The sequence below is a fragment of the Colias philodice genome, chromosome 25 (assembly GCF_061535455.1).
Source record: "Colias philodice isolate Cphi_HAF_F1 chromosome 25, ilColPhil1 Martin Lab GWU primary, whole genome shotgun sequence".
Classification (NCBI taxonomy): domain Eukaryota; kingdom Metazoa; phylum Arthropoda; class Insecta; order Lepidoptera; family Pieridae; genus Colias; species Colias philodice.
The window spans coordinates 1,639,411-1,662,415 of record NC_143110.1 but is presented as its reverse complement, the minus strand read 5'-3'; the positions used below and the strand labels follow the sequence as shown (position 1 = coordinate 1,662,415).

Below are 23,005 nucleotides of genomic sequence, written 5' to 3'. Positions count from 1 at the left end.
GGTAATAATAAATAAAAAAGGTATAAAAAATATGTTATATGGTAAGCTAGTAATATAGATGTTGCCGTCATTTGATTGAATGACTAGCGCCTTTATTGAATGTCGTCATTCAATGTAGGCGTTCTGACGGAGCCCCGCTCCTATTTCTGTATGTAATAAAAAAAAAACACGAACCTAACCAAACCCAACCTCTTATCAAAACCAATGACTATACTAATTATTACTAAATGACGTTGTTTCAAGACGTTAAACGCTACATTCAACAACTTGGCGAGTTGTCCGTTAGTCATTCAATTAAATGTCGTCATTCAATGAAGGCGCTAATCATTCAATGAAAAAGCAGATTCAACAAGATGACAGCGACATAGACATTGGATCTAAAAGTACATATAAATAAAATGTTTTGGTCATTCAAAATTCGGACACAAATTTTTGAGACTTCTTTGTATATTTCAATTGAAAGTAGTAGCTAGTAAACCTTAATGAAATAATTAATTAAAGTTTTTGTGAGATTGAAAATAGATTCGCAGAACTCGCATATAACACATTTTTTGGTTGAAATTTAGTTTAATCTATAGCATATTATTATTTTTGGTACATGTACATAATATAACATGAGCAAAATTCTATAAAAACCCTAAAACCAGGACTAAACCAATAATCAAAGTATCTTATTGTCATTTTTTATAAATTGTTTAATTATTTTTAATATAGGTCTATAATAAATATGAATTGATATACAGTGCGACACAAAAGAGATGAAAATAAATGAGGGCGCCACCGTCGCTCATATAGCAACACTGATACTGCGACGCAAGCGATCTTGATACTATAGAATAAAAATCCAAAAATCTATATAATATAATCTAAAATAAATACCGCGATTTAAACCGTTATAATTGTTTCATTGTAGCAATAGTGTAAATTTAAGACAAAAATACATTAGTATTTTAATTGACCTACCTAGGTCAAATTTTACTTATTAATGTATTTGGAATTAGTTATTTTATAAAAATCGGTCAAGTGTTTAGACTGCAGAGGCGCACATAGAATCAAACATACAAACAAACAAGCATACATGCAGCTCAAACACATTACCCTCTTTCTGGGTCCGTCGGGTAGAAAAAAACAAGGCGATTTGAAAACCACATATTTTTATTTTTTTTTGTAGATAAATTTTGTACATTAATATAATTCATCAAAATCTAAATATTCTACTCCTTCAAAGGACTGATCATCACTCTGTTTCGAAGTACTGGCAAGAGGGTACTGGGCATCTTCAGTATCTGTAAATATGATACAGTAAATATGATTTTTTTCTTATGTTTTGATTGATTAATAGATAGATAGCTGTATGAAAACAGTTATCACTATACTTTGTAGTAAAATCTAAACTAGGTACTTTATTTGAGGCTGGTTGGATTGGATATAACTTCTTGACTCAAATTGTGCTGGTCGCACTATAAAAACTAGTTTTTGTTTACATACAAATAACCTCAAATTAAATTGCGAAAACGTAATAATCGCCATACATACATACATTAAACACTCGTCACTAATGGAATATTCTATTTTACGTAGTATTGAGCAAAAATAAATGGAATCTCACCGGTATATTCTGCTGTACGTTTGTAAACGTTTTCCAAATCAGTCAATAAATTTCCAGCTTGAAATTCGGACAAACACCGAATAAAAACTTTATACACCACATCACGGACACCGCTACGTTTAACCTTTTTCATGATGTCTCCTTTTTTATTTAAATTTCTTGTTCTAAATAACAATTTTATCTCAATAATTCTCCACTTCACGAAAAAAACAACAAATTTTTATTCAACTTGACAGCTACATTGCCAATTCAGGGTTGCCAGGTAATGAAAAACGAATTAGTTCCAAAATAATTAATTTCATCTCTTTTATGTCGTACTATACTACCATTGCAAACTGATGGATATAAAATAGCACGATAAGATTTACGTGTCGTGTCCAAAGAATAGGTATTCTTACTCAATATTGAAAGAAGTTACTCGAAAATAAAACTTAAATTGTAGCCTTTTCCTCTATATAAATAATATGAAATAATAATTTTCCACGAGGCTGATTTGAACTATGCTTTCAATAATAAAAAAAGGCGTTAAAAATCACAAGTTTATATTTTTGTGTTTATTCAAATTATTAAAAATTTAATAATATCCCATTTATCTTTATTCAAACACTATAGAAGTCCAATATGCGTGAAATGTCATTTTGACAGTTCAAATTTAAAAAATGTGTTCAAATATACTCTGAAATGAAATTAAGTGATGTTTTAAAATAATTATTACTTTACACGAAGTTACATACATTATTTTCTTGCATCACCAAAATGGTTCATCACTTTAAATTAAATATGTTAAACTTTAAAGGGAAATAGGACATAGGTATGTGAAAATAAAAACATAAACAATATTTTCAATATTTTTATTTGCTAAGTAATAAAATAAATACATTACCAATTTTCTTAAATCTAACAACAATAAGTGATAATAAGATAATAATGTGCATTCCATTACATTTAGAATGTAACAAAATATTTATTGTCTAAATTATTAAGTAAATGAGATAAAATGTTACTTAAATCTATTTATTACGGTACATTGTCACTAAGACTAGTTATTATTAAGAATTAAGGCGATTCAAACCAAAGTAAGGGCTGCTACACACTAGATTTGAGTTTATAATAATTTTGAAGGGCAGCCCTAAATGCAATAAAACTTTGTTTGAAAAACCTTAACCTCAATTGTTATAATAAGATGGCAGTTGATGTTGTTGATAATAATTAATAAACTGTTTGATTATATGTGTTTTTTATTTACCCATCTTGTTTCAATATGTCAAATTAAAAGTGACATATTGCTTCCATTTCTCAACCATTTAAGTATGTCGTTGCCAGTTGTTAAAATATTTTTAGTATTTTCATATAGAATAGTCATTATTATTAATAAAGGACTTGCATTGGATATTCTATTGACAGAATATAATTTATAACGGTATTATTAATAATATATTGCAAAAATGACTGGTGTCGTACCATGAGTAGCTTATTAAAAACTACAGTTATATAGCTTGAGAAAAAATGAAAATGCGCAGAAATGATACCGCAATAATGATGTTATTTAAATTCCAAAACATTGTAAATTCTTCACGTGAAATAATCTGTTTACACATAGATAACATTCCATGCAAGTGATTTAATGTAACAAATATTTATGAGATAACTGGAAAATTTAAAAATATTTTACTCGTATTATAAACTACGTAAGTAACTTGATCTAAACGTATACATTTTTTAATTTAGACAAATTTGTCGGACATAAACTAGCTTAACATACATTCGCTTTTAATATCTCCGCTTAACATTAAAAATATGGTTTGTGAAAGTGCATTTTTCTTTGCGTTGACTATTTAAAAAATTAAATAATGTTTCGACCACACGGTGCAAACTGTCAAAAATTTATCCCCTTCTAAAAATCTGGCATCTAACACTATTACTATAAATGATATTTATTTAAATAATTGTTCGATTGTCTTTTTTCTCACTTGATTAATTACCAACTTGAAATATTTTTTATTTTAATTATAATAATTAATACCGTGTGGACGCCACATACACATTCATACAAAATATGCACTTAGATTTTTTATATTTAAAGCCATATAACTAATCTAAATATTTAATATACTATAGTAGGCAGTAAGAAGACAAGGCAGTGTGACTACTAGGTACTATTTCTAGACACTGGTGTAGAATAACAATACAATATTTATATAGTTTAAAGGCACTAGCTTATATGGTTACAAATTATAGTTTTGGTTTGCATTTTACCATTGAACCATGTAAAATGCAAGTATTTATTCGATAAATACATTGATCGTCCTTATTTCTATCGTTCGCATTTATTTCAAAACCCAAATCATTTAAAATTTCAACATTGCCATTGAATACAAAAGCTACACATAACCAGAATCTACCGTCCAACCTAACCTAAAATATCACAACGCGAACCAGATCTCACCCGAAGTTTCTCGTACTGTTCAACAGTATCAGTCCCCTGGCTGTTTTCACGGCCTTGGTAATGACGCACAGGGGACTGATGAGGTGGGTCCTCTGTTATTTCCTCTGGTTCGCCTCGGTGACGTCACTGAGGACGGTAACAACGAAGGACTCGATGCCGGACTCGTTGTTGCCACGGGCAATACGGAAGTAACCATTTTCACCCCACTCTGTGCCCCAGCTGTTTGCTACGGTCTGCAAAAATAAAATAAATTATTCATTAAATTCACAAAAAGACAAACAACTAAATGTTTTATAGATATGGGCAAAAATATTTAGCTTTTTATTGAATTTTTTTTTCACAATTTTTACACGATAGGGAAACCAGCTTCAAAGTAACATCATCGTTTATTTAATTATACTAAATTCGTTTTAACAAGTTTACACCAATCTCAATATTATGTTTACCAAAGTTGAGTATTTTTATTTTAATCATTCATCATTTACCTCAGATTTATACCTCACCCATGAAGAGATCGTTCAGAAGTGATTGGCCCTCCTTTAATGCTTTACCTCTACTCTACATTCCGTATTTAAACGATATGAATAATATTTAAAAAAATTCTAGAAACTTACCCAGTACTTATCGCCACGTTCCTCCCCCCACCCCACGATCCTCACACTATGGCGTCCCTGCAACATGTTGTCACCGTGCCGGCTGCGACGGTAGATACCGTCGCGGTAATGGAAGAAATCTTGGTATACTGTCATCACCGCTGTGGATAAAGAATGAATTATTTATAAATATGAAATTAATTCAATGTATGGTATGGTAGAATGGTCTACTACGCCGCTCTAGTTAAAGTAGTAAATAATTTTTATGTATGGAACAAGATAAGGTCTGAATCTCATCTTTAAAAGTCGTCATGCTTTATTTAAATTTTCCTCCTTTTAGTAATTAAAGATATCTTTTAGGATAAATACTTAATCTTAATAACTTGGCCGAAGATATTATATGCGTGAAATGTCACCTTGACAGTTGAAAAGTCAACAAGAAACAAGCTTTAAATGTATAAAATGCTGCAGCATGTTATTACAATAACGTATTTTTTATCTTTAAATCAGTACCCACTCAATAAAAAATTAAAAGATCGCACAAAAACAATAATTAGAGCAAATACAAAACTATTTGATGCGATAAAAACAAAATCGTTTAATATCAATTAATCATCTTATCTTTTGAAGGATACAGGAGTCATAACAGATTCTTTGAATAGTTGGAATTATTATTTCCTCGTTTATTGAAGTCACCGAACGTTCGTTAATTACTATTTTAATTGTTATCGTCTCCAATCTAATCTAACGGCTAAACTTGAGTACCTATAAGTACTTCAATTTTGACGATTGAAAAAAAAATTTATATATAGTTAGCTGATTGATAAATAATAATTAATAGTTGTGAAGCTTGTGAAGTATTTGAATATTTTTGTTTGAATGTTTGTACCTACTTAACTAATGTGTAAAAATTTTTTCATGTACAAACAGTAAGTAGGTTTGGTTTTTACTGTCGAAGACATATGAAAATTTAAAACATGATGAAGTCATATGAAAATGTTAACTGCGGATAACGATTTGAAGACTACTTCGAAGGAAATTTGAAAGCATAGGTAAAACATGCATAATATTTTTATCACGAAAGTAAAACTTGACAGGAATGTGGCTAGAAAATTCATATCCAAAATAGGCTTTTACATAATTACGTCATTAAACATCTTAATCTGCCTACACTTTTACCATTAATTTATTATTCGTCATTTAATTTATAACTGGACATAAAAACTAAAGTACATAATACGAAATAAACACATGTTCTTCTCAAAAGGGTTTGTGTCATGTGTGGGAGCTAAAAGTATGTTTATGTCAATACTACACAATACTTACATAAATATCTATAAAATATTTGATTGTATTATTAATTTATGCGTCATTTTACATTTATATCCAAAGAATTTGAATAAACAAACCGTGTAGGTGTTTTTGGTACTTTGCTAATTTATACTAAAAATAGTTACTACGTAAGTAAGACCTTTAAGTAAAATTGATTTTTTATCAAATTTTAACTTAAAATTGATTTTGTTCCTCGTAACAGCTTTTTCTGTTCGTAGTCTTTGTGTGTAACATAATTTTTGACCTTAGAGCATTGTTGGTTTAATGCTCTAAGTTTTTGACCGATATTATTACAAAAACAAAAACAATCCAGGCATTTTTTAAATTTTGCGAAACATACGTACAAAAAATAGATTAAGGCGTAGTTAATTTGCTATAAAAACATGTAAATAAATCAATACACAAGTCAAATATATGCAGCAGATATTTTCGTAAACAGGCATAATTAAAATTATCTGCATACGCCTGAAAGTCAAAGCCATTTGGATATTTAAGCAAACAAGATCTATTCATCTCTTATCTCTCAAGAACACCATGATTAAAGCAACAAGTATTTGCTATTAACGGGACCTTTTTGATAAAAATATTGGACAAGGTCGCGATAAAATAGTTGCTTCATGACTTTCCCATTTCTGTTGTTTACCGCGGACGATCCAAAAAAAGAAAACATCATGAATTGGAAGTTGTTATTTTATAGGTATTACGTAGTTTGGCAACATTTTGGCCAAAATTTTCCATGGTAAGTTCAGCGCATATAGTGCACATAGTATTGCTACCATTTATTTTTAATCATGTCTGTATAATAGAAAGTTAAAGAAAATATCATTCTAATAACTAGTGCCCCATTAAAAACTATCATTCAGTTGTTACTTGTTGCTACAAATTAAGTATGTCACATTAGGTGCCGTTGTTGCTACAAATCATGTCAAAGAAACTCACCTTTTTTTATAGTGGGGAAATCTTCCAAAGATACCCACGGCCCCGGGAAAGGAGCCGTGGGTTATGTCGGATTCTTACCGACTAAAACCCCACTGTGTTCCGTCGAGCCGCTTTAATGATGGGGCCGCGGGTATTGGTTAGAATTCTTCCGCGAGAAACTCACCTGCTAAAAGAACTAACTACATCACTATAACTAACCTTGTACAGGTCCAGACTCCATAATATCGTACATAATATCAGCTTCAGTGTTAAGACGGCCGGGCGGGCCGACCTTATAGCGCGACGTGCGAAGCGCGCGCGGTCGGCACCCGTCGGTTATCAAGTTGCCCTTGGGCTTGAAGGGGCAGCGGGTGACTGCCGCTTTGTAGGGGAAGCAGTTTTCGTCTACTAGCCTGTGGGGGTTAAGTAGTAAGTAGGTAAAAAAAAGACGGGTTGCACTCCGGGAGTGCCGGCAGAAGTGAAAACTTGATTATTAATGTTGAGCATGTTTGATAATATTTTGGAATGGTATCCGTCTTACGCTTTTTCGATCAGGTCACGTGTCCTGGCGCGAGTTTAAGATTTTATACCCATTCAGAAAAAGTGCTCAACGCCGCTAAAGAAGTTTTCACTTCAAAAATGTTTATATGGCAGAGCAAAAAAAAGGAGGTGTTATAAGTCACGAACAATATTGCCTTGGCTTTTCGAAATTTCTGTCTAGTCTGAATACGGAAATAAGGAATGGAATTATGAATTTTCTTTTCGTTTTCCCTGAATTGTATCGTATTAAATCATTTCACTTTAACGATACAATATGATCCAAAAAAATAAAGTACCTAAAGAATATCCAGGAATAATTTCATTTTAAACAGCTGTACCTAAATTCGAACAGTTAATGTTTCATATTGACAAAACAAGACAATTAATCCTAAAAATGTTGTGTGGTTTTATGAAACCACGGTAAAAGTGAAACTGTTCGAACGGTTCCGAACACTGCTTTGTGTAGCGCATGTCGCGTGTATCGCGGCTGCCGAGTAGGTATACCTACTCGGCAGCCGCGATACACGCGACATGCGCTACACAGACCAAAAAGTTTGAGACGATGTAATAAAAGTTTCACTTTAATAACTACATATTAACATACCCGTGTCCCCTCGCGAAGTTCCACGCAACATCAATATGGCCGCCAGCGCAGCCCTGTTGCTGACGAATGTTACAGGACAGCAATGTTTGAGGACTGAGCACCATGTTCTCAGCTCCGTTCGATTGGATCGCGAATCTGTGGATTATTCATATATTATTATAAGAAAATGCAATGATATGGCGTAAAAATAGGTGGAAGATTTCTCTTTAATTTCATCCCCTTGGAAGAAATTCAAAATTGTACACTCAAGGATCGCCGACAATCTTAGATCATTAAATGATCTAAGGCGACAATACAATAATTTTTAAAGTTTCTCTTATTTAAGTGAGCGTTTTAGTTTTTTTTTAACTAGGTATGTACTTGTATTAAGTTTTTCTTGTTGATATGCGCCTGAAACCGCGCAGCCCAGCTAGTTATGCAGAATTGTTTTTATTTGTACAAATATTCTGGTCTACAGTCGTTTGTTCGAAGGTTCAAGATGTTTTTATTATCTTTTAAAGACAAGTTTCTTATTTCAATAGCAGGCTTATCATACAGTAAACTGAACACCATAATAATATGATATATCTACTCTGGTATTTGGTTACTAAACGCTGTTGTAATTGAAACATATCTAATACCGTGGATTATACTTTTTTTTATTATCTTTATGAACGCCGAACAGTATTAACTAACCGTTTGTAATTTAAGAAGTATTTTGAGCGTTATAAAACCGGAAGATAATAAACACAATTGTTATTATTGTATTAAATTTATTCTCCATATACTCCTTCTTTTCTTTATTAAAAAAGCTATATATTATGTAGGTATGTGATATTATTACAGGAGATATTATAACTTGTCTAAGACAAATTAGTATTAACTTTGGCCACTGTCCATCAAAAAGTTAACGTTTTACGCAGATCATTTAGGTACTAAGAACGTCAGAAATGCTTTCAAATAAATTAAAAAGTATAAACAGGCCAACTTGAAAGTCAAAGACACAAGAAACAAGACTGTCATAACAATACGAGAAACAATGAATAACGTGTAAGCAAAAATTAGTGCAATTATTTACAATTTTAAACAAGTTCGCCACAAAGAAAAATTCCACTTTCAAGCAGGCAAAAATAAACCATATGGTCTTGTATTGAGGTTTATTTTTGCAAATTCGCAAAGTAGGCTTCCTAAGGGCTCTGAGGTATTTTTAACTAGAGTGCTCTCACTCAATCTCGTGTTACTGGGCTAGGGCTGCCACAACTTAATTATAATGATGAACAAATAGTTCAAAAACCCCGCACATTTATTTGAAACTGAACCTTTTCTCTAGAAATTTTAATAAAATTAAAAAAATGTCTTAGATGTATGATAATACAAGTCACAATTTTTATTACTGTTAAAATTCGTCATTGTATTCCTCTATTTTCGGTTAACTGCAGCGAATTTGAAGTAAGATTTGTTAAATACTTAATTAACTTATGTTAAATAGCCGAGTATATACCTAAATATTTTGAAAGGCCCCTTCTGCCTTAAATGCATTAATCTAAAAGAAATCCAGATAATAACTAATCGTTAGCAACCCTACAGTCAGACCGAACGCCTTCATTGTTCCAAGACATACCGGATTCGAATTCGTTACAGTTTAGTTTATTAATAACGTGCACTTGTAATACTGACCAATGCTTTATTGAATTCTTTGGTTCTATTCATAAATCTGAGACTTTTGAATTGCATGAAGATAAGCCTTTTAAACAAAGATTGACAGAAGATGGACAGGCAGAAATATTGCAGAGAATTTATTTTATTTTATTTATTTAACCATTTATTGTACCACACCATTTAACATTACAATGTACAGTTTAAATAGAATCCTACTATAGTCAGGAGAGTGTAGAGCAATTTTAAATGTATACTGTTATTATATCTAGGTATACGTACTTATAAATACATATATATATACCTAGTTATAAATTGTAATTACAAATTACATTATATGTCTACTGTTTCTGGTTATTTTCTTTCATCGTACCTTACCCACTTGGTTTTAACATTGATTGTAAGAATCTAATACATAGTTCATTCTGCGACAAAGCTGTTTGTTCATAGATTATGGTATCGAAATAAGAATCATTATAAAATGTACAGCCGTTTTTACATCTGATCATGTTCATTTGCTGATCCGCAAATGGTGAAACCGGCACTTTAAATATTAAAAACTAGCTGCGCTCTGCGGTTTCACCAGCGTGGCTCCGCTCCTGTTGGTCTTAGCATAACCATCCTCGATGAATATTCTAACACTGAAAGAATTTTTTCAAATTGGACCAGTATAGTTCTTGACATTAGCGCGTTCAAACAAACAAACTCTTTAACTTTACATTATTACTAAATATTGTACCTGTCAGAAGCAACTCCAGCAATAGAAACAGCCCAATCCGAACCACACCAGCCTTGGTCTACAATGGGCGAGATGAAGTTGGGCCAACGTCGACGAGCATCGAAGTTTTCAGGGTAGGGTATGTTCTTGTCGTATCGGATCGCACCCATACGTTTTGTTTCTGGACTAAGTGGGAATGTACCTGTGAACAATATGTAGATTCAAATTAACTTCAATTTGCAAGAAATGTGGTAACTACTAAGATTTAGAAAGTCTTAAGATTTTGGAGTGGGTAGACAATGGGAAAAATGGAAAAGATATTGTTAAGGTTGGAATGATGGTCTATATTCTTTATGGTACTTTTGTTTATGAAAATATATACTAGCTTTGCTCCCGCAGCTTCGCCCATGTTGGTAATGAATTCACATGAAAACAATTATGTTAAAAAATGTTTTAACGCTGTAAGTAGGCAGCCTGTATGACTCTCTAACCTCTAAACTATCTGCAGACACAAATCATACCTAAAGAGCGCTCCTTTGTCAAGTGACAGAAAGACAAACAAATTAATTTACTTTCATTATCAAAGTCAGGATTGAAATTTATTTTCGTAACATAAAATATCCCATTTTGCGAACATCGAACAAAGAATAATATGCAAAATATATTCAAAACCGCACAAAAGAAATATGTTAACAATACTTGGAATTCAAGGCATTGTATTTATGTGGAGAGCAAATGAGTTGATCTGATAACGCTATTCTTGGTGGCACGTATCGAATATTTTGTTTGATTGACAGAACGTTTTATAAAATACAATAAAAATTTTATTATTAAGATGTAATTAAGTATTTTTGTTTTATACGTATGCAGTAGTTACTAACCGAGAGTGTAATATTATTCTTGATCAAAATTCTTTTAAGATATGCCACCTCTGACTTCCTGGTCCAATATCATATTATTTGCAGATAACTTATAGTTTTCAACTGAACTAAAAACATAGGCCAAAGGAAAGCACAAGACTGTTATCATTACCTACGTATCTATCACTAATCTTTTGGTAAATTATAGATCAGCAAATGTAAGTAAAATTTCTAAATATCTCGTCGCTTTCAAAGCAAAGGATACAATAAGTACTCTATGTCTAATAGTCCGTTTTCTTATGGGCATGCTTGTATGGAAAGGTATACATTTTTGAGTAAAGCAATGAAATTTGGTACGAATGTTGTACTCGTCCACCTAAGCCCAAATCGCCTGGTAGCCAGTGTCTACTCCCTTGCAGAAGGGAGGGAGGGGGGGTTATAGAACAGAGCGCCCGGCGCTCGGAAAAAAAATTCTGGCGGATTCATTTCGCCTTTTGAGTCAAGTTTGGTGTCGTTATCAGGTAACTAGATGATACCCGATTCATTCCCCATACCAGTTTTTTAGGGTTCCCTAGCAAAATATGTCACAATCTTTAAAATAATAAACTTTTGGCAGTGGCAAAATCCAAACAAACCAGTATATTTTTATATTTTTGTATGAAACTTGGTTTATAGAAAAATACTGTCTTAAAGGCCATTTCATGCAGATTATAAAAACATTAACATGTAACATATATCTTACGATTTTAAATGTGAAATAAATTATAGAAAGTACAGGAACGTTCGTCAGCGCAGCATAGGGGACGGCTAATAGACCCGAAAAATAAGCAACATAACATAAAACAAAAACCAGTCAAGTGCGAGTCTGATTCGCCCACCGAGTGTTTCGTACTTATTTGTCCTATACCATGTTATCTTGTCTGGTAGGACCTGGTTAACTGATACACACACACTTTCGTCTTTATAATATTAGTGTGTATATATTATAATATTTTAATCATCTTTAAATTATAAATGAAGTCAGGTAACATTGTTAAAAATAAAGATATATAATAATAAAACGTTTTTGTATTAATAATAATGACAACCACCTCCACAATTACATAATTCGGTACATTTGAGCTGGTGTATAAAACACTTCAATCTGGAATTGCAAGATTTCACGCACCGACATCTTATCAATTCAAAGCTTCTCTTATCTTTTTATTTCAGATGGGCAAGGAATATTTTGATTTTTTTAGGTCCCTAAATATATACAGCCTGTAAAACTGCCTTTAAGGTGTGTTGTTTAAGGGCAGCTTCTGTGGGAGGCAAATTTTCGATTTGCCTGTCCGTTTTTGTTAAAAATTTGTTTGCGACCCTCATTTACTGTCACAGCAGGGTACAATGTGAAAAACAAACATGTAGTTACTTAAAATAATTATAAAAAAATATAAGTTCTGGATAAGAGTATCCTTAAAACATCGTGACCGTCCTTACCTATCATGCATTGTAATCACAAACTTTTCAATTTCACTGTCTGCATATTTGCCACTGTAAAGTGCTTCAAATCCTCGTGTGACATTCGGATATGCCTTCCATACCTCAAATGCATGTGTACCTATAGTTCTTTTAGACCTTCTAGCTTGGAATACATGATATTCTGTACTAGCCATATCTGTCGACTGTTCTTAACATTATTTTGGCTACTACTACTATATCGTGTGTTCCAAAGCTAGAAGGTCTAAAAAAACTATAGGTATACATGCATTTGAGGTATGGAAGGCATATCCGAATGGCACACGAGGATTTGAAGCACTTTATAGTGGAAAATATGCAGACAGTGAAATTGAAAAGTTTGTGATTACAATGCATGAATAGGTATGGAGGGTCACGATATTTTAAGGATACTCTTATCCAGAACTTATATTTTTTTATAATTATTTTAAGTAACAACATGTTTGTTTTTCACATTGTACCCCGCTGTGACAGTAAATGAGGGTCGCAAACAAATTTTTAACAAAAACGGACAGGCAAATCGAAAATTTGCCTCCCACAGAAGCTGCCCTTAAACAACACACCTTAAAGGCAGTTTTACAGGCTGTATATAATATTTAGGGACCTAAAAAAATCAAAATATTCCTTGCCCATCTGAAATAAAAAGTTAAGAGAAGCTTTGAATTGATAAGATGTCGGTGCGTGAAATCTTGCAATTCCAGATTGAAGTGTTTTATACACCAGCTCAAATATACCGAATTATGTAATTGTGGAGGTGGTTGTCATTATTATTAATACAAAAACGTTTTATTATTATATATCTTTATTTTTAACGATGTTACCTGACTTCATTTATAATTTAAAGATGATTAAAATATTATAATATATACACACTAATATTATAAAGACGAAAGTGTGTGTGTATCAGTTAACCAGGTCCTACCAGACAAGATAACATGGTATAGGACAAATAAGTACGAAACACTCGGTGGGCGAATCAGACTCGCACTTGACTGGTTTTTGTTTTATGTTATGTTGCTTATTTTTCGGGTCTATTAGCCGTCCCCTATGCTGCGCTGACGAACGTTCCTGTACTTTCTATAATTTATTTCACATTTAAAATGGTAAGATATATGTTACATGTTAATGTTTTTATAATCTGCATGAAATGGCCTTTCAGACAGTATTTTTTTATAAACCAAGTTTCATACAAAAATATAAAAATATACTGGTTTGTTTGGATTTTGCCACTGCCAAAAGTTTATTATTTTAAAGATTGTGACATATTTTGCTAGGGAACCCTAAAGGAGTAGACATTGGCTACCAGGCGATTTGGGCTTAGGTGGACGAGTACAACATTCGTACCAAATGGCATTGCTTTACTCAAAAATGTATACCTTTTCCCATAAGAAAACGGACTATAATACATTACTCTACATAAAGAAATCCTCTTATACACTACCTACTCTGCATAAACAAATATTTTCTCCAGTACCTACAATCACAGATTACTAAATAGTTACTACGTAAGTACAATTGTCAAGTGTAACACCACCTTTATCATACAATCAGATATCGTGAAAGGTAAGGTCAGAACTAAATCGGTCTAGAATTCTGTATTCTGCACAATGGGGTTCAGCCACATTTGTTATACGACCTTTATATAACGATCGATCACTACAATGAGGTAATTTCTGAAAATAGATGAAAAATTGCGACATTTCATGGCTGTCTAGTGAAAAGTGATGCATTGAAAATTTGTTTTACAACTATGTCATCTGTTTTCTTCATGGACGAATGATAAGTCTATTTTAAAAGATCCAATGGTTTTATTATTCAAATATTATCTGGCTTAGTGATAGTATCGCGAAAAAATAGGCAAAAGAATGAAATAAGATTGCACATGGGGAAAAATCTGACGTAAAAAATAAGGACGAAATTAAACGCGAAAGAAGCCGCAACCGAAAAACTAGCTAAATGAAAACTTTAGGTACTCCTGCTCTTTAAATGTTATCTGTCACAATAATGACGTAATCAATAGAATATTGTAGAAAAATCTCGATAAAACAAAAGAACGCGAATTCCCGACATCTGCAGATAGATAAAATCGTGTTTTATGATTCCAAAGGATTGACCCACTCTCTTGGTTTCTTTTTGTTATTTAATTAAAGATTTTCTGATAACGAATAAGGCTATTAGTTTATAATTAAAAGTTATTTTGATGAAAAAAATGTGTGCAAAACTTTATTGTCAGCAATTTTATGTTTAGAGCGATGATTTTTGCTATTCGTTTGATAGGTGATAATTTTGAAAAAATCGAGCTATATTTATAAAATCGCTTCTTTTATATTTCGCCATTACTGGGGTGTAATTTATCAACCTAGGATCTTACTTATACACTAAACTTTAACCCCTTCACTAAGAAGTTCATTGACTGTTATATCTCTCTAGATAGTTAATTATTTGTACATAGAGAAACTGTTTCGCTAGCCAGTAGCCGCATCTTCAGACATTTAACGGTATTTAACCCGTTAAAATTAAAAGGTGAATATGAAGAGGGAAAGTAGAGCATTGTCTAGAAATACAGTGAAAGTCTAGTGATCTAGGCACAGACTTTCATCGGCTAAATGCTATTGTGCACGATCCGAGTTACAAAGGTTATTCCGCCCATAGATGTTTAAATCAGGCATATCAGGAAGGTTATAGACAGCTAAATTACTGTTGTTTGTTGCAAGTTCTTATTGTACCTGACGGTGCTTGAGGAAATGCAACAACAATATTATGTCTGTGTGTCTATGTGTTTTTCTTTTTATATTTATAAATCTATAAAATCCATGTTATGGCTTTAGTTGACTTTCCTCCTCCTTACTAATATGACGGTGCATTTAGACCAAACGAACATAGAAGTAGAGCAAGAGCATTATTTCGTGATCCTTTAGTGAAAATGAAAACTCGTATTCAGTGTTGTTCAGTATTAGAAAACTGCATAGAATCTTTTCGAACGCACTAAGAACAACGAAGAATGCTCTACGCCTGTTTACACTAAAAAAATTGACATAGTGGGGTTAGAATAGTTTCTGTGATCTGTGTTTGTACCTATTGTATGTGAAGACATGTATTTTTGTTTATATTATGTCTTGATCTTTGTTTGTCCTTCTTGTCCCTACGGAGTGATTACATACGTATGCTGCTTTTACCGCAGTAAAATATCTAATTCTCTTCCTCGGAATTTCGCATATGGCATAACAAGGACAGCATAATCAAAAACGACTTACCAAGCTTATACTTCAGGCCATCTTTCAGCTTCTTGCCATAGAACTGGCTGTAGTTAAAGGCTCTCCAGCTCATGCCAGGCTGGTTGACGCCATACACCACGTCCTGGCTCATGAGGCATTCGTCCTGATCGCATCTCCATTCTGTTGTCAGTTTTACTTCGTCTGTTACGATGCATTCACTGTAACAATAAAAAAATAGAATGTGTTTCTACTTTCTTACTCATTCATTCTGAAAAATTCTAAAGTAGTCGTATAAGTTACAGCAAATATAATAAATAAATAAATAAATAAAAAGCCCGTTTATTTCCAATCCACAAGAAATTTTGTTACAGGTAGTTTACATACTAAAAGCTATTTTACATATTAAAATTACACTATTTTTTACACTATTTTTTTTAACTTAAATTTTAATCACTAATACTAATTTATTTTTTTTTCTAATTATTTTTAATTTTTGACGTTATCCAGTATCAGTACCATTGATTGGAACCCCTTCTCGGGTATAGGCCTCCTCCAACTTTTTCCAGGTATCTCTGTCCTTTGCCTTTTTTCTCCATTCGTTTCCTGCTATATTTTGTATATCTTCTATCCACCTTTTTTTAGGGCGTCCTACATTTCTTTTTCCCTTCGGCCCTTTCCATATAGTTGTCTCCAGTGTCCATCTTTTGTCCGTGCATCTTGCTATATGTCCCGCCCATTGCCATTTCTGTTTTAGTGCAAATTGTAAAGCGTCGATGATTTTTGTCTTTCGTCTTATTTTTTCACTTTTTACTTTTTGTATTTTTCTTATTTTAAGTATACTCCTTTCCATTGCTTTCTGGCATGCTACTATTTTACTTTTTATTTTGGAGCTGTATGTCCACGTTTGGCAACCATATGTAAGGGTAGGTAAGACACATGTGTCCAATACAATTTTTTTTAGATGAAGGGGAAATTCGCCTTTTAAAATTTCCTTTAAGGACCAGAACTTTTTCCAACTTATATTAGTTCGCCGCACGACCTCTAGTTCTTCGCTTTTGTCTTCGAAGGATAGTTGTTTGCCTAGGTAGATGTAATTGCTGACATATTCAAGTGGCTTTCCATTTAGGAATATAGCATGTCTGTGGCTGTTCGTCAGTATTTTTGTTTTGTCCTCGTTCATTTTAAGACCTACTCTTTCACTTTCTTCATTAAGGTTGTTTATCATTTTATCTAGTCCTTTACTTGTTTCAGCGAAAAGAACAATATCGTCTGCGAATCTGAGGTGTGTAAGTTGAGCTCTGTTTACTCTTATGCCATCGAACTGCCAGTTAAGATTGTTAAAAATGTGTTGTAGTACCATTATGAATAACTTCGGTGAGAGCGGGTCGCCTTGCCTTACTCCTCTGCAAATCGATATATCCGGACCTCGAGACTCTAGTTTCACCTGACTCACACAACCCTGATAAATATTTTTCAGGACCTTTACGTAGTTTTCGTTTATGTTGCACTTGCTTAGTGATTCCCAAATAGAATCATGTGAGATCGTGTCAAACGCTTTGGCATAATCGATGAATGCTATGTATAGTGGGCGGTTGAACTCCTGATATTTCTCCATCACTTGTTGTAATACGTGCATATGGTCTGTAGTAGAAAAACCTGAACGAAAACCTGCTTGTTCTACAGGCTGGTAGATATCGATTTTCGGAGCTAGACGGCTTTGCAGAATTGACGCGAACAATTTGTATATACTTGAGAGCAGACTAATCGGACGATAGTTAGAAATATCTTGAGGGTCACCTTTCTTATATAGGAGAATTATATCAGATCTTTTCCACTGCACTGGCACCTGACCAGTTTTCAGAACCATGTTAAACAAGTAGGTAAGTGGGCGAGCTAGTAGGATAGCGCCAGCTTTAAGTGCCTCATTTTGTAAACCGTCTGGACCTGGACTTTTGTCTGGTTTGAGTTTTTTAATGTGCTTGATGACTTCCTCTTCATTCACTAATGGCACGTCGTTGATACTTTGGGAAGTCGCTGTTGCTACATCAATTGTATTGGTAGTAGGGTTGGATTTTGTATATAATTTTTTGTAAAAATCTGTAGCACAGCTCAAGATGTCTTTTCTAGTTTTAGTTACTTCAGATGTCGATTTTATGTTTGGGATCCAGGTTTTGTGGGTTGTTAGTTTCTTGTAGGCTTTTTTTGTGCTTCTGTGTGTGTTTAGGTTATTCTCAATTATTCGGTACCTATGGTCTTTGTAATCTTTGTTAATCGCTTTACTTGTAGTTTTAAATAATGTGCTTAGTTCTTTCTTCATTTCTTTAGACTTTTGCTTTATTTTTAAAAGTTCGGTTCGTCTTGTAAGAAGCGCTTTTGTAGATTCGCTAAGTATTTCGTTGGTAGTTTTTAATTTTTTATTTTCAGATCTGCATGCAAGGCTGACAGTGATGGCGTTAACTAATTTATCGTAAAAGGTTGGAATATGTTCTTCTTTTTGTGTTTCTATTTTAAGTATGTTAGTCTCTAAGTTTTCCAAGTATAATGATATGTCTTCATTAGTTTTGAGTGGCTTAGGTTGCGCTTTGAAATCTGTTCTGCTTTTTTTCCTTAGGTCTAGAATATACGTAGCTCTAACTAAGCGATGATCAGACCGGAATCCAAAGCCATGTAAAACTTCTACGTTCCTAATCTTTGTGGGTTGATTCGACAATATAAAATCAATTTCATTTTTAATGTTACCACATGGTGATAGCCAAGTCCATTTGCGGTTATTTCGACTTTTAAAGAAGGAGTTCATAATTGTAAGTTTATGCTCAAGTGCGTATTGTATCAGTTTCTCTCCTCTTTCATTTCTGATTCCATATCCGAATTTACCAAGAACAATGTTGTCGCTGTCTTCCGTGGTGGGTTTGCCGATTTTGGCATTAAAATCACCGATAACGAGTACTTGGTCAGCTGCCTGGCTTTGGGCTACTTGCAAAGTTTCATAGAATAAGTTGATTTCTTCATCTGTGGCCTTTTCAGTAGGTGCATATACTTGTATTATTGTAAGCATTTGATTGTTGTATTTAATATTTAATAGTGCAACACGGTCTGAGAGCGCTGTGAAGCTTACAATGTTGTCTTTATATTCTTTTTTAATTAAAAAGCCGACTCCATATAGGCCAAGTGTTTCGCCTTTGTAACAGAAAATATAATTATCATGTTCTTCGATTGCATAACCCATTCTTCTCACTTCCGCCAGTCCAAGTATGTCAATTTTTATTTTTTGTAGCATGTATGTTAGTTCTATAAATTTTTGGTAAGTTGATAGTGATCTTACGTTGAACGTTCCAATCCTTAGAGTCGTTTGTGGCAATTTTTCCTTTCTAGGTATTACTTTGGTATTAGTTGGAGGGTTGTGGTCTTGTTCCCCCACGGGGACCAGCCGGCTTGGGGAAGGTTGATTTTTTATTCTAATTTCTTTATCCATTTTATATTGTTTTTGTTTTCGATCGCCGGTAACTGATTGCTATTGTTTTGGTGTTAATGTTGAGAGTGTTGAAAGTGAGTTTGATCGGCCTCTCATCATATCAAAAGCGTTTATTCTACTATTTTTTGACGTGCTTGGTATTTGTTGCTTCTTTGGCTGTGCTTCTACTTGTGGTGATGTTGATTTTTCTCTCTTCCTTTTATCTATGACTTTTGAATTTTCTTTTACTATGAGTTTATCGTACTTTATGTACGCCAAGTTTCCTTTTTGTCTTTCTTGCATTAGTTGGGGTTGAAGTGACTTCCTAATTTCTAATGTTTCTTTAGAGTAGTCTTCTGTTATATATAATTCTTTTAATTTCTTTTTATTTCTCATAATTTCGTTTTTTTTCCATCCACTTATCAATGAGAGAAGCATAGGCCTTGGTTTACCATTTTTATTTTTTGATCCGATCCGAAAAATTTTATTTATTTCATAATTTTCTATCGTTATGCCTAATTCCTCTATGAAACACTTTTTAATGTATTTCATTGCATCCAGTGTCGACTGCTCCTTTTCCGCTAAACCGTGAATAATTATATTATTACTCTTCTTTTCTCGCTCTAGAGACTCCACCTTCTTTTCCAGCTTTTCTACTTTAAGTTTAAGTATATGATTTTCTTCTACAACGGGTTTTAATTTTTCTTCCATTTTTACGAGCAATGTGTTGGTAAGTTCTGACGTTTGATTTTGCATTTCAATCTTCATCTTGTCGAATAATAGTTGAAATTGTTCGTCCATAATTTATGTGTAATTGTATAATAATATAAAATATTCTCCCTTTTTTTGTTTTATTTTTTGTCAGTGGCAACACTGCAATCAGGTTAAAGAATGTAATTTTGACATCTATGTGTCAGCTGTCTTTTATTATGACAGTTATGACTTATGAGTTAATTGCAAGATTGATACCAAATGCTGTTCTAACCTCAATATTTTGCCAATATTTGTTGTTCAATCTTCCTTGTAAATCCAGTAAATAGCGCGTTGAATATTATTAGGATCTCTCAATCACACTAAGAATTTTCTTTGAATATAGTAATATAGTTGAGACTGTGACTTTAAACTATTATGTGGAATATTTTATACGGAGCACTGACACTTTGATGTTTACAATACGAAGTACCGGAACCGAAAAAAAAAAAAAAAAAAAAAAAAAAAAAAAAAAAAAAAAAAAAAAAAAAAAAAAAAAAAAAAAAAAAAAAAAAAAAAAAAAAAAAAAAAAAAAAAAAAAAAAAAAAAAAAAACACAGTACAGCAAATATAACGCATTTATATTTTTACGATAGATTTTTGTTTTGTTGGATTTGTCTTCGTTTGGAATAAGAATTATAACTAATTTGAAAAACTACAAAAACGTCTAGATACTATTTGTATCGAAGCGAGCAGATAGTTATTTAAAAATGATAATATGGATAGATGCTGTGGATAGATGCCTATTATTTAATTGATATAAAACGGTATGACATATAATGTTATAAATATTATTAAAAGTATAGTATTATATTATCTGTGATAATAGGAAAGAATCAAGTTCCATTCAATAAAACCTAGATATAACAATAAATATATAAAATAAGTTTCGTAATGTTGTCCGCATACCATTTGATTGATCATTGACATTGACTGCGGAACAGCGTTAGCGAATTTATTTATTTCTATAAAGAAGGAATCAAATACCAACTTAATTATACACAATTGACAATATAGAAATATCAATTAACATTTGAGACGGTCGAATTTTTATTACTGTATCACGTATTACTTGTGATTTCTTCCGTGTTTCAACCTTTTTTGAGATGATCTAATGATGGACCAATTCCTGTTTTGCTATAAAATGCATATGCATTTAATAATTACTTAAGTTGTTATTTTTATATAATTAAGTTGTTCTTAAAACGCATTGATTAAAAAACAACAAATAAAACATCTGCTAGGTATACGTTTCATATAATACTAGCTGAGCACCGCCGCTTCGCCTGTTCACTGTTGAATATTGGTCTTACCAACTCAGAAACCTTCGTGAGCTCAATACATACACTTTGCTGATAATCATGGTTAAATGCATAGTTAACGATACTATAAAAGACATAGGTACAAACAAACATTAATTTTTAACACGCTTTTATAAGCTTTACATCACTACATACCTAGTATAAAACAAAGTCGCTTTCTCTGTCTCTATGTCCCTTTGTATGCTTAAATTAATAGATAGAGTGATTCAAGAGGAAGGTTTTAGTATATAATTTAATAGGTTTTAGACAATGCGGGTGAAGCCGCGGGCGGTAAGCTAGTGTATAACGCGAATCATGTAAAAAGAACGCTGGATGAAAGTGATGGGGTGTGTTTTGGCATGTATCGAGTTTAGCACGAAAGTTATTTGCTGCTTATTTTATTTTTGAAGTAGGCTCTCGAGTCGTGGCTTCGCAACTACATATTTGTTATTCTTATACAACCTCATAACACCAAATAGACCAATAAATCGCCAATGCGCAGCTTAACCGTCAGCGTTCTTTTTACATGACGCGACCTATACTTATGTTTGTAAGTTCGTAACCGACTGCTTTAGACTCGATTTTACTCATTTCATACAGACAGATTTAATTCAAACTTTGTTGCAAGGATCGGTGACAATACATTTTTTCCTAGAATTTAAGTGTGTTTTTGTACTTAAGAATATAAATATTATTTACTAGCTTTTCGACGGGTTTTCAAAGGAATACCCGCATAGTTCCCGTTGCCGTTGGATTTCCGGGATAAAACCTATCCTATGTGTTAATACAAGTTACCCTCTATATGTGGGCTAAATTTTATTCTAATCGGTTCAGTAGTTTATGCGTGAAAACCATACATACATACATACAAACCTTTCCTCTTTATAATATTAGTATAGATATAGCTTATATTTCTATCATATAAGGAATGCCGTAACCATTGAATCATAAGATTTATATGACACTTTTGATATTGCATTGGCCGAATATATTGGCCTTGTTAGTTGAATGAGATATATACAACAATTAGCATTATTAATAGTTGTTTAAGAATAAACGAGCGGCGCACGCGCGGTTTTTAGGTTTAGGGTGAGTATACACGAGGCGTTTAATTATAACTTATTTTTTTGTTAATATTTAAAAATTCTATTGAATACTTTAATTGCTAAAACTGATAGAAGAATCAATGAAATTGTAGAGTCTGTTCGTAGTGCATAAATAACAGCTTTATAAGGGACGTGAAAGTTTCAGTCATATGAAATAATGTATTTTTTAATTAGAAAAATACACACACACAAATACACTTCATAATATAAATTGAAAATTCCATGTATTTTAGTAAAATCAACAGTTTAGTATGAATGTGTTCCTGACTACTTTTCATCTTGAATTTTCTTCTTAATTATATTCTAAAGAACATTTAAAACGCTTGTTCGTACACAGCCTAATAATGATCAACATTGGAGCATCAATACTATACACTATGTGTGAAATGTCACTACTAATGCATGTTTGATCAAACCGCCCGCTCTATTTA

General features: G+C 32.6%; 3 protein-coding genes across 3 annotated transcripts in view; 1 reads left to right on the top strand and 2 right to left on the bottom strand.

The window, feature by feature from the left end:
• LOC149477194 (facilitated trehalose transporter Tret1-like) overlaps positions 1-23,005 on the top strand; it is a 112,082-nt gene that overhangs the window by 59,066 nt on the left and 30,011 nt on the right. The window lies entirely within an intron of this gene.
• Swim (Secreted Wg-interacting molecule) overlaps positions 2,707-23,005 on the bottom strand; it is a 52,604-nt gene continuing 32,305 nt past the window's right edge. Inside the window, exons 4-9 of the mRNA XM_089710617.1 lie at positions 16,007-16,185; positions 10,417-10,597; positions 8,043-8,177; positions 7,118-7,311; positions 4,670-4,809; positions 2,707-4,288 (exon numbers count right to left, since the gene is read on the bottom strand). Of these exons, the coding sequence (XP_089566743.1) occupies positions 4,151-4,288; positions 4,670-4,809; positions 7,118-7,311; positions 8,043-8,177; positions 10,417-10,597; positions 16,007-16,185 (967 nt within the window). The 3' untranslated portion in view covers positions 2,707-4,150. The remainder of the gene's footprint in view (positions 4,289-4,669; positions 4,810-7,117; positions 7,312-8,042; positions 8,178-10,416; positions 10,598-16,006; positions 16,186-23,005) is intronic.
• On the bottom strand, positions 18,587-20,747 carry LOC149477195 (uncharacterized). The gene has a single exon (XM_089710630.1). The coding sequence runs from the start codon at positions 20,217-20,219 to the stop codon at positions 19,479-19,481; it is 741 nt and encodes a 246-aa protein (XP_089566756.1). The 5' UTR covers positions 20,220-20,747; the 3' UTR covers positions 18,587-19,478.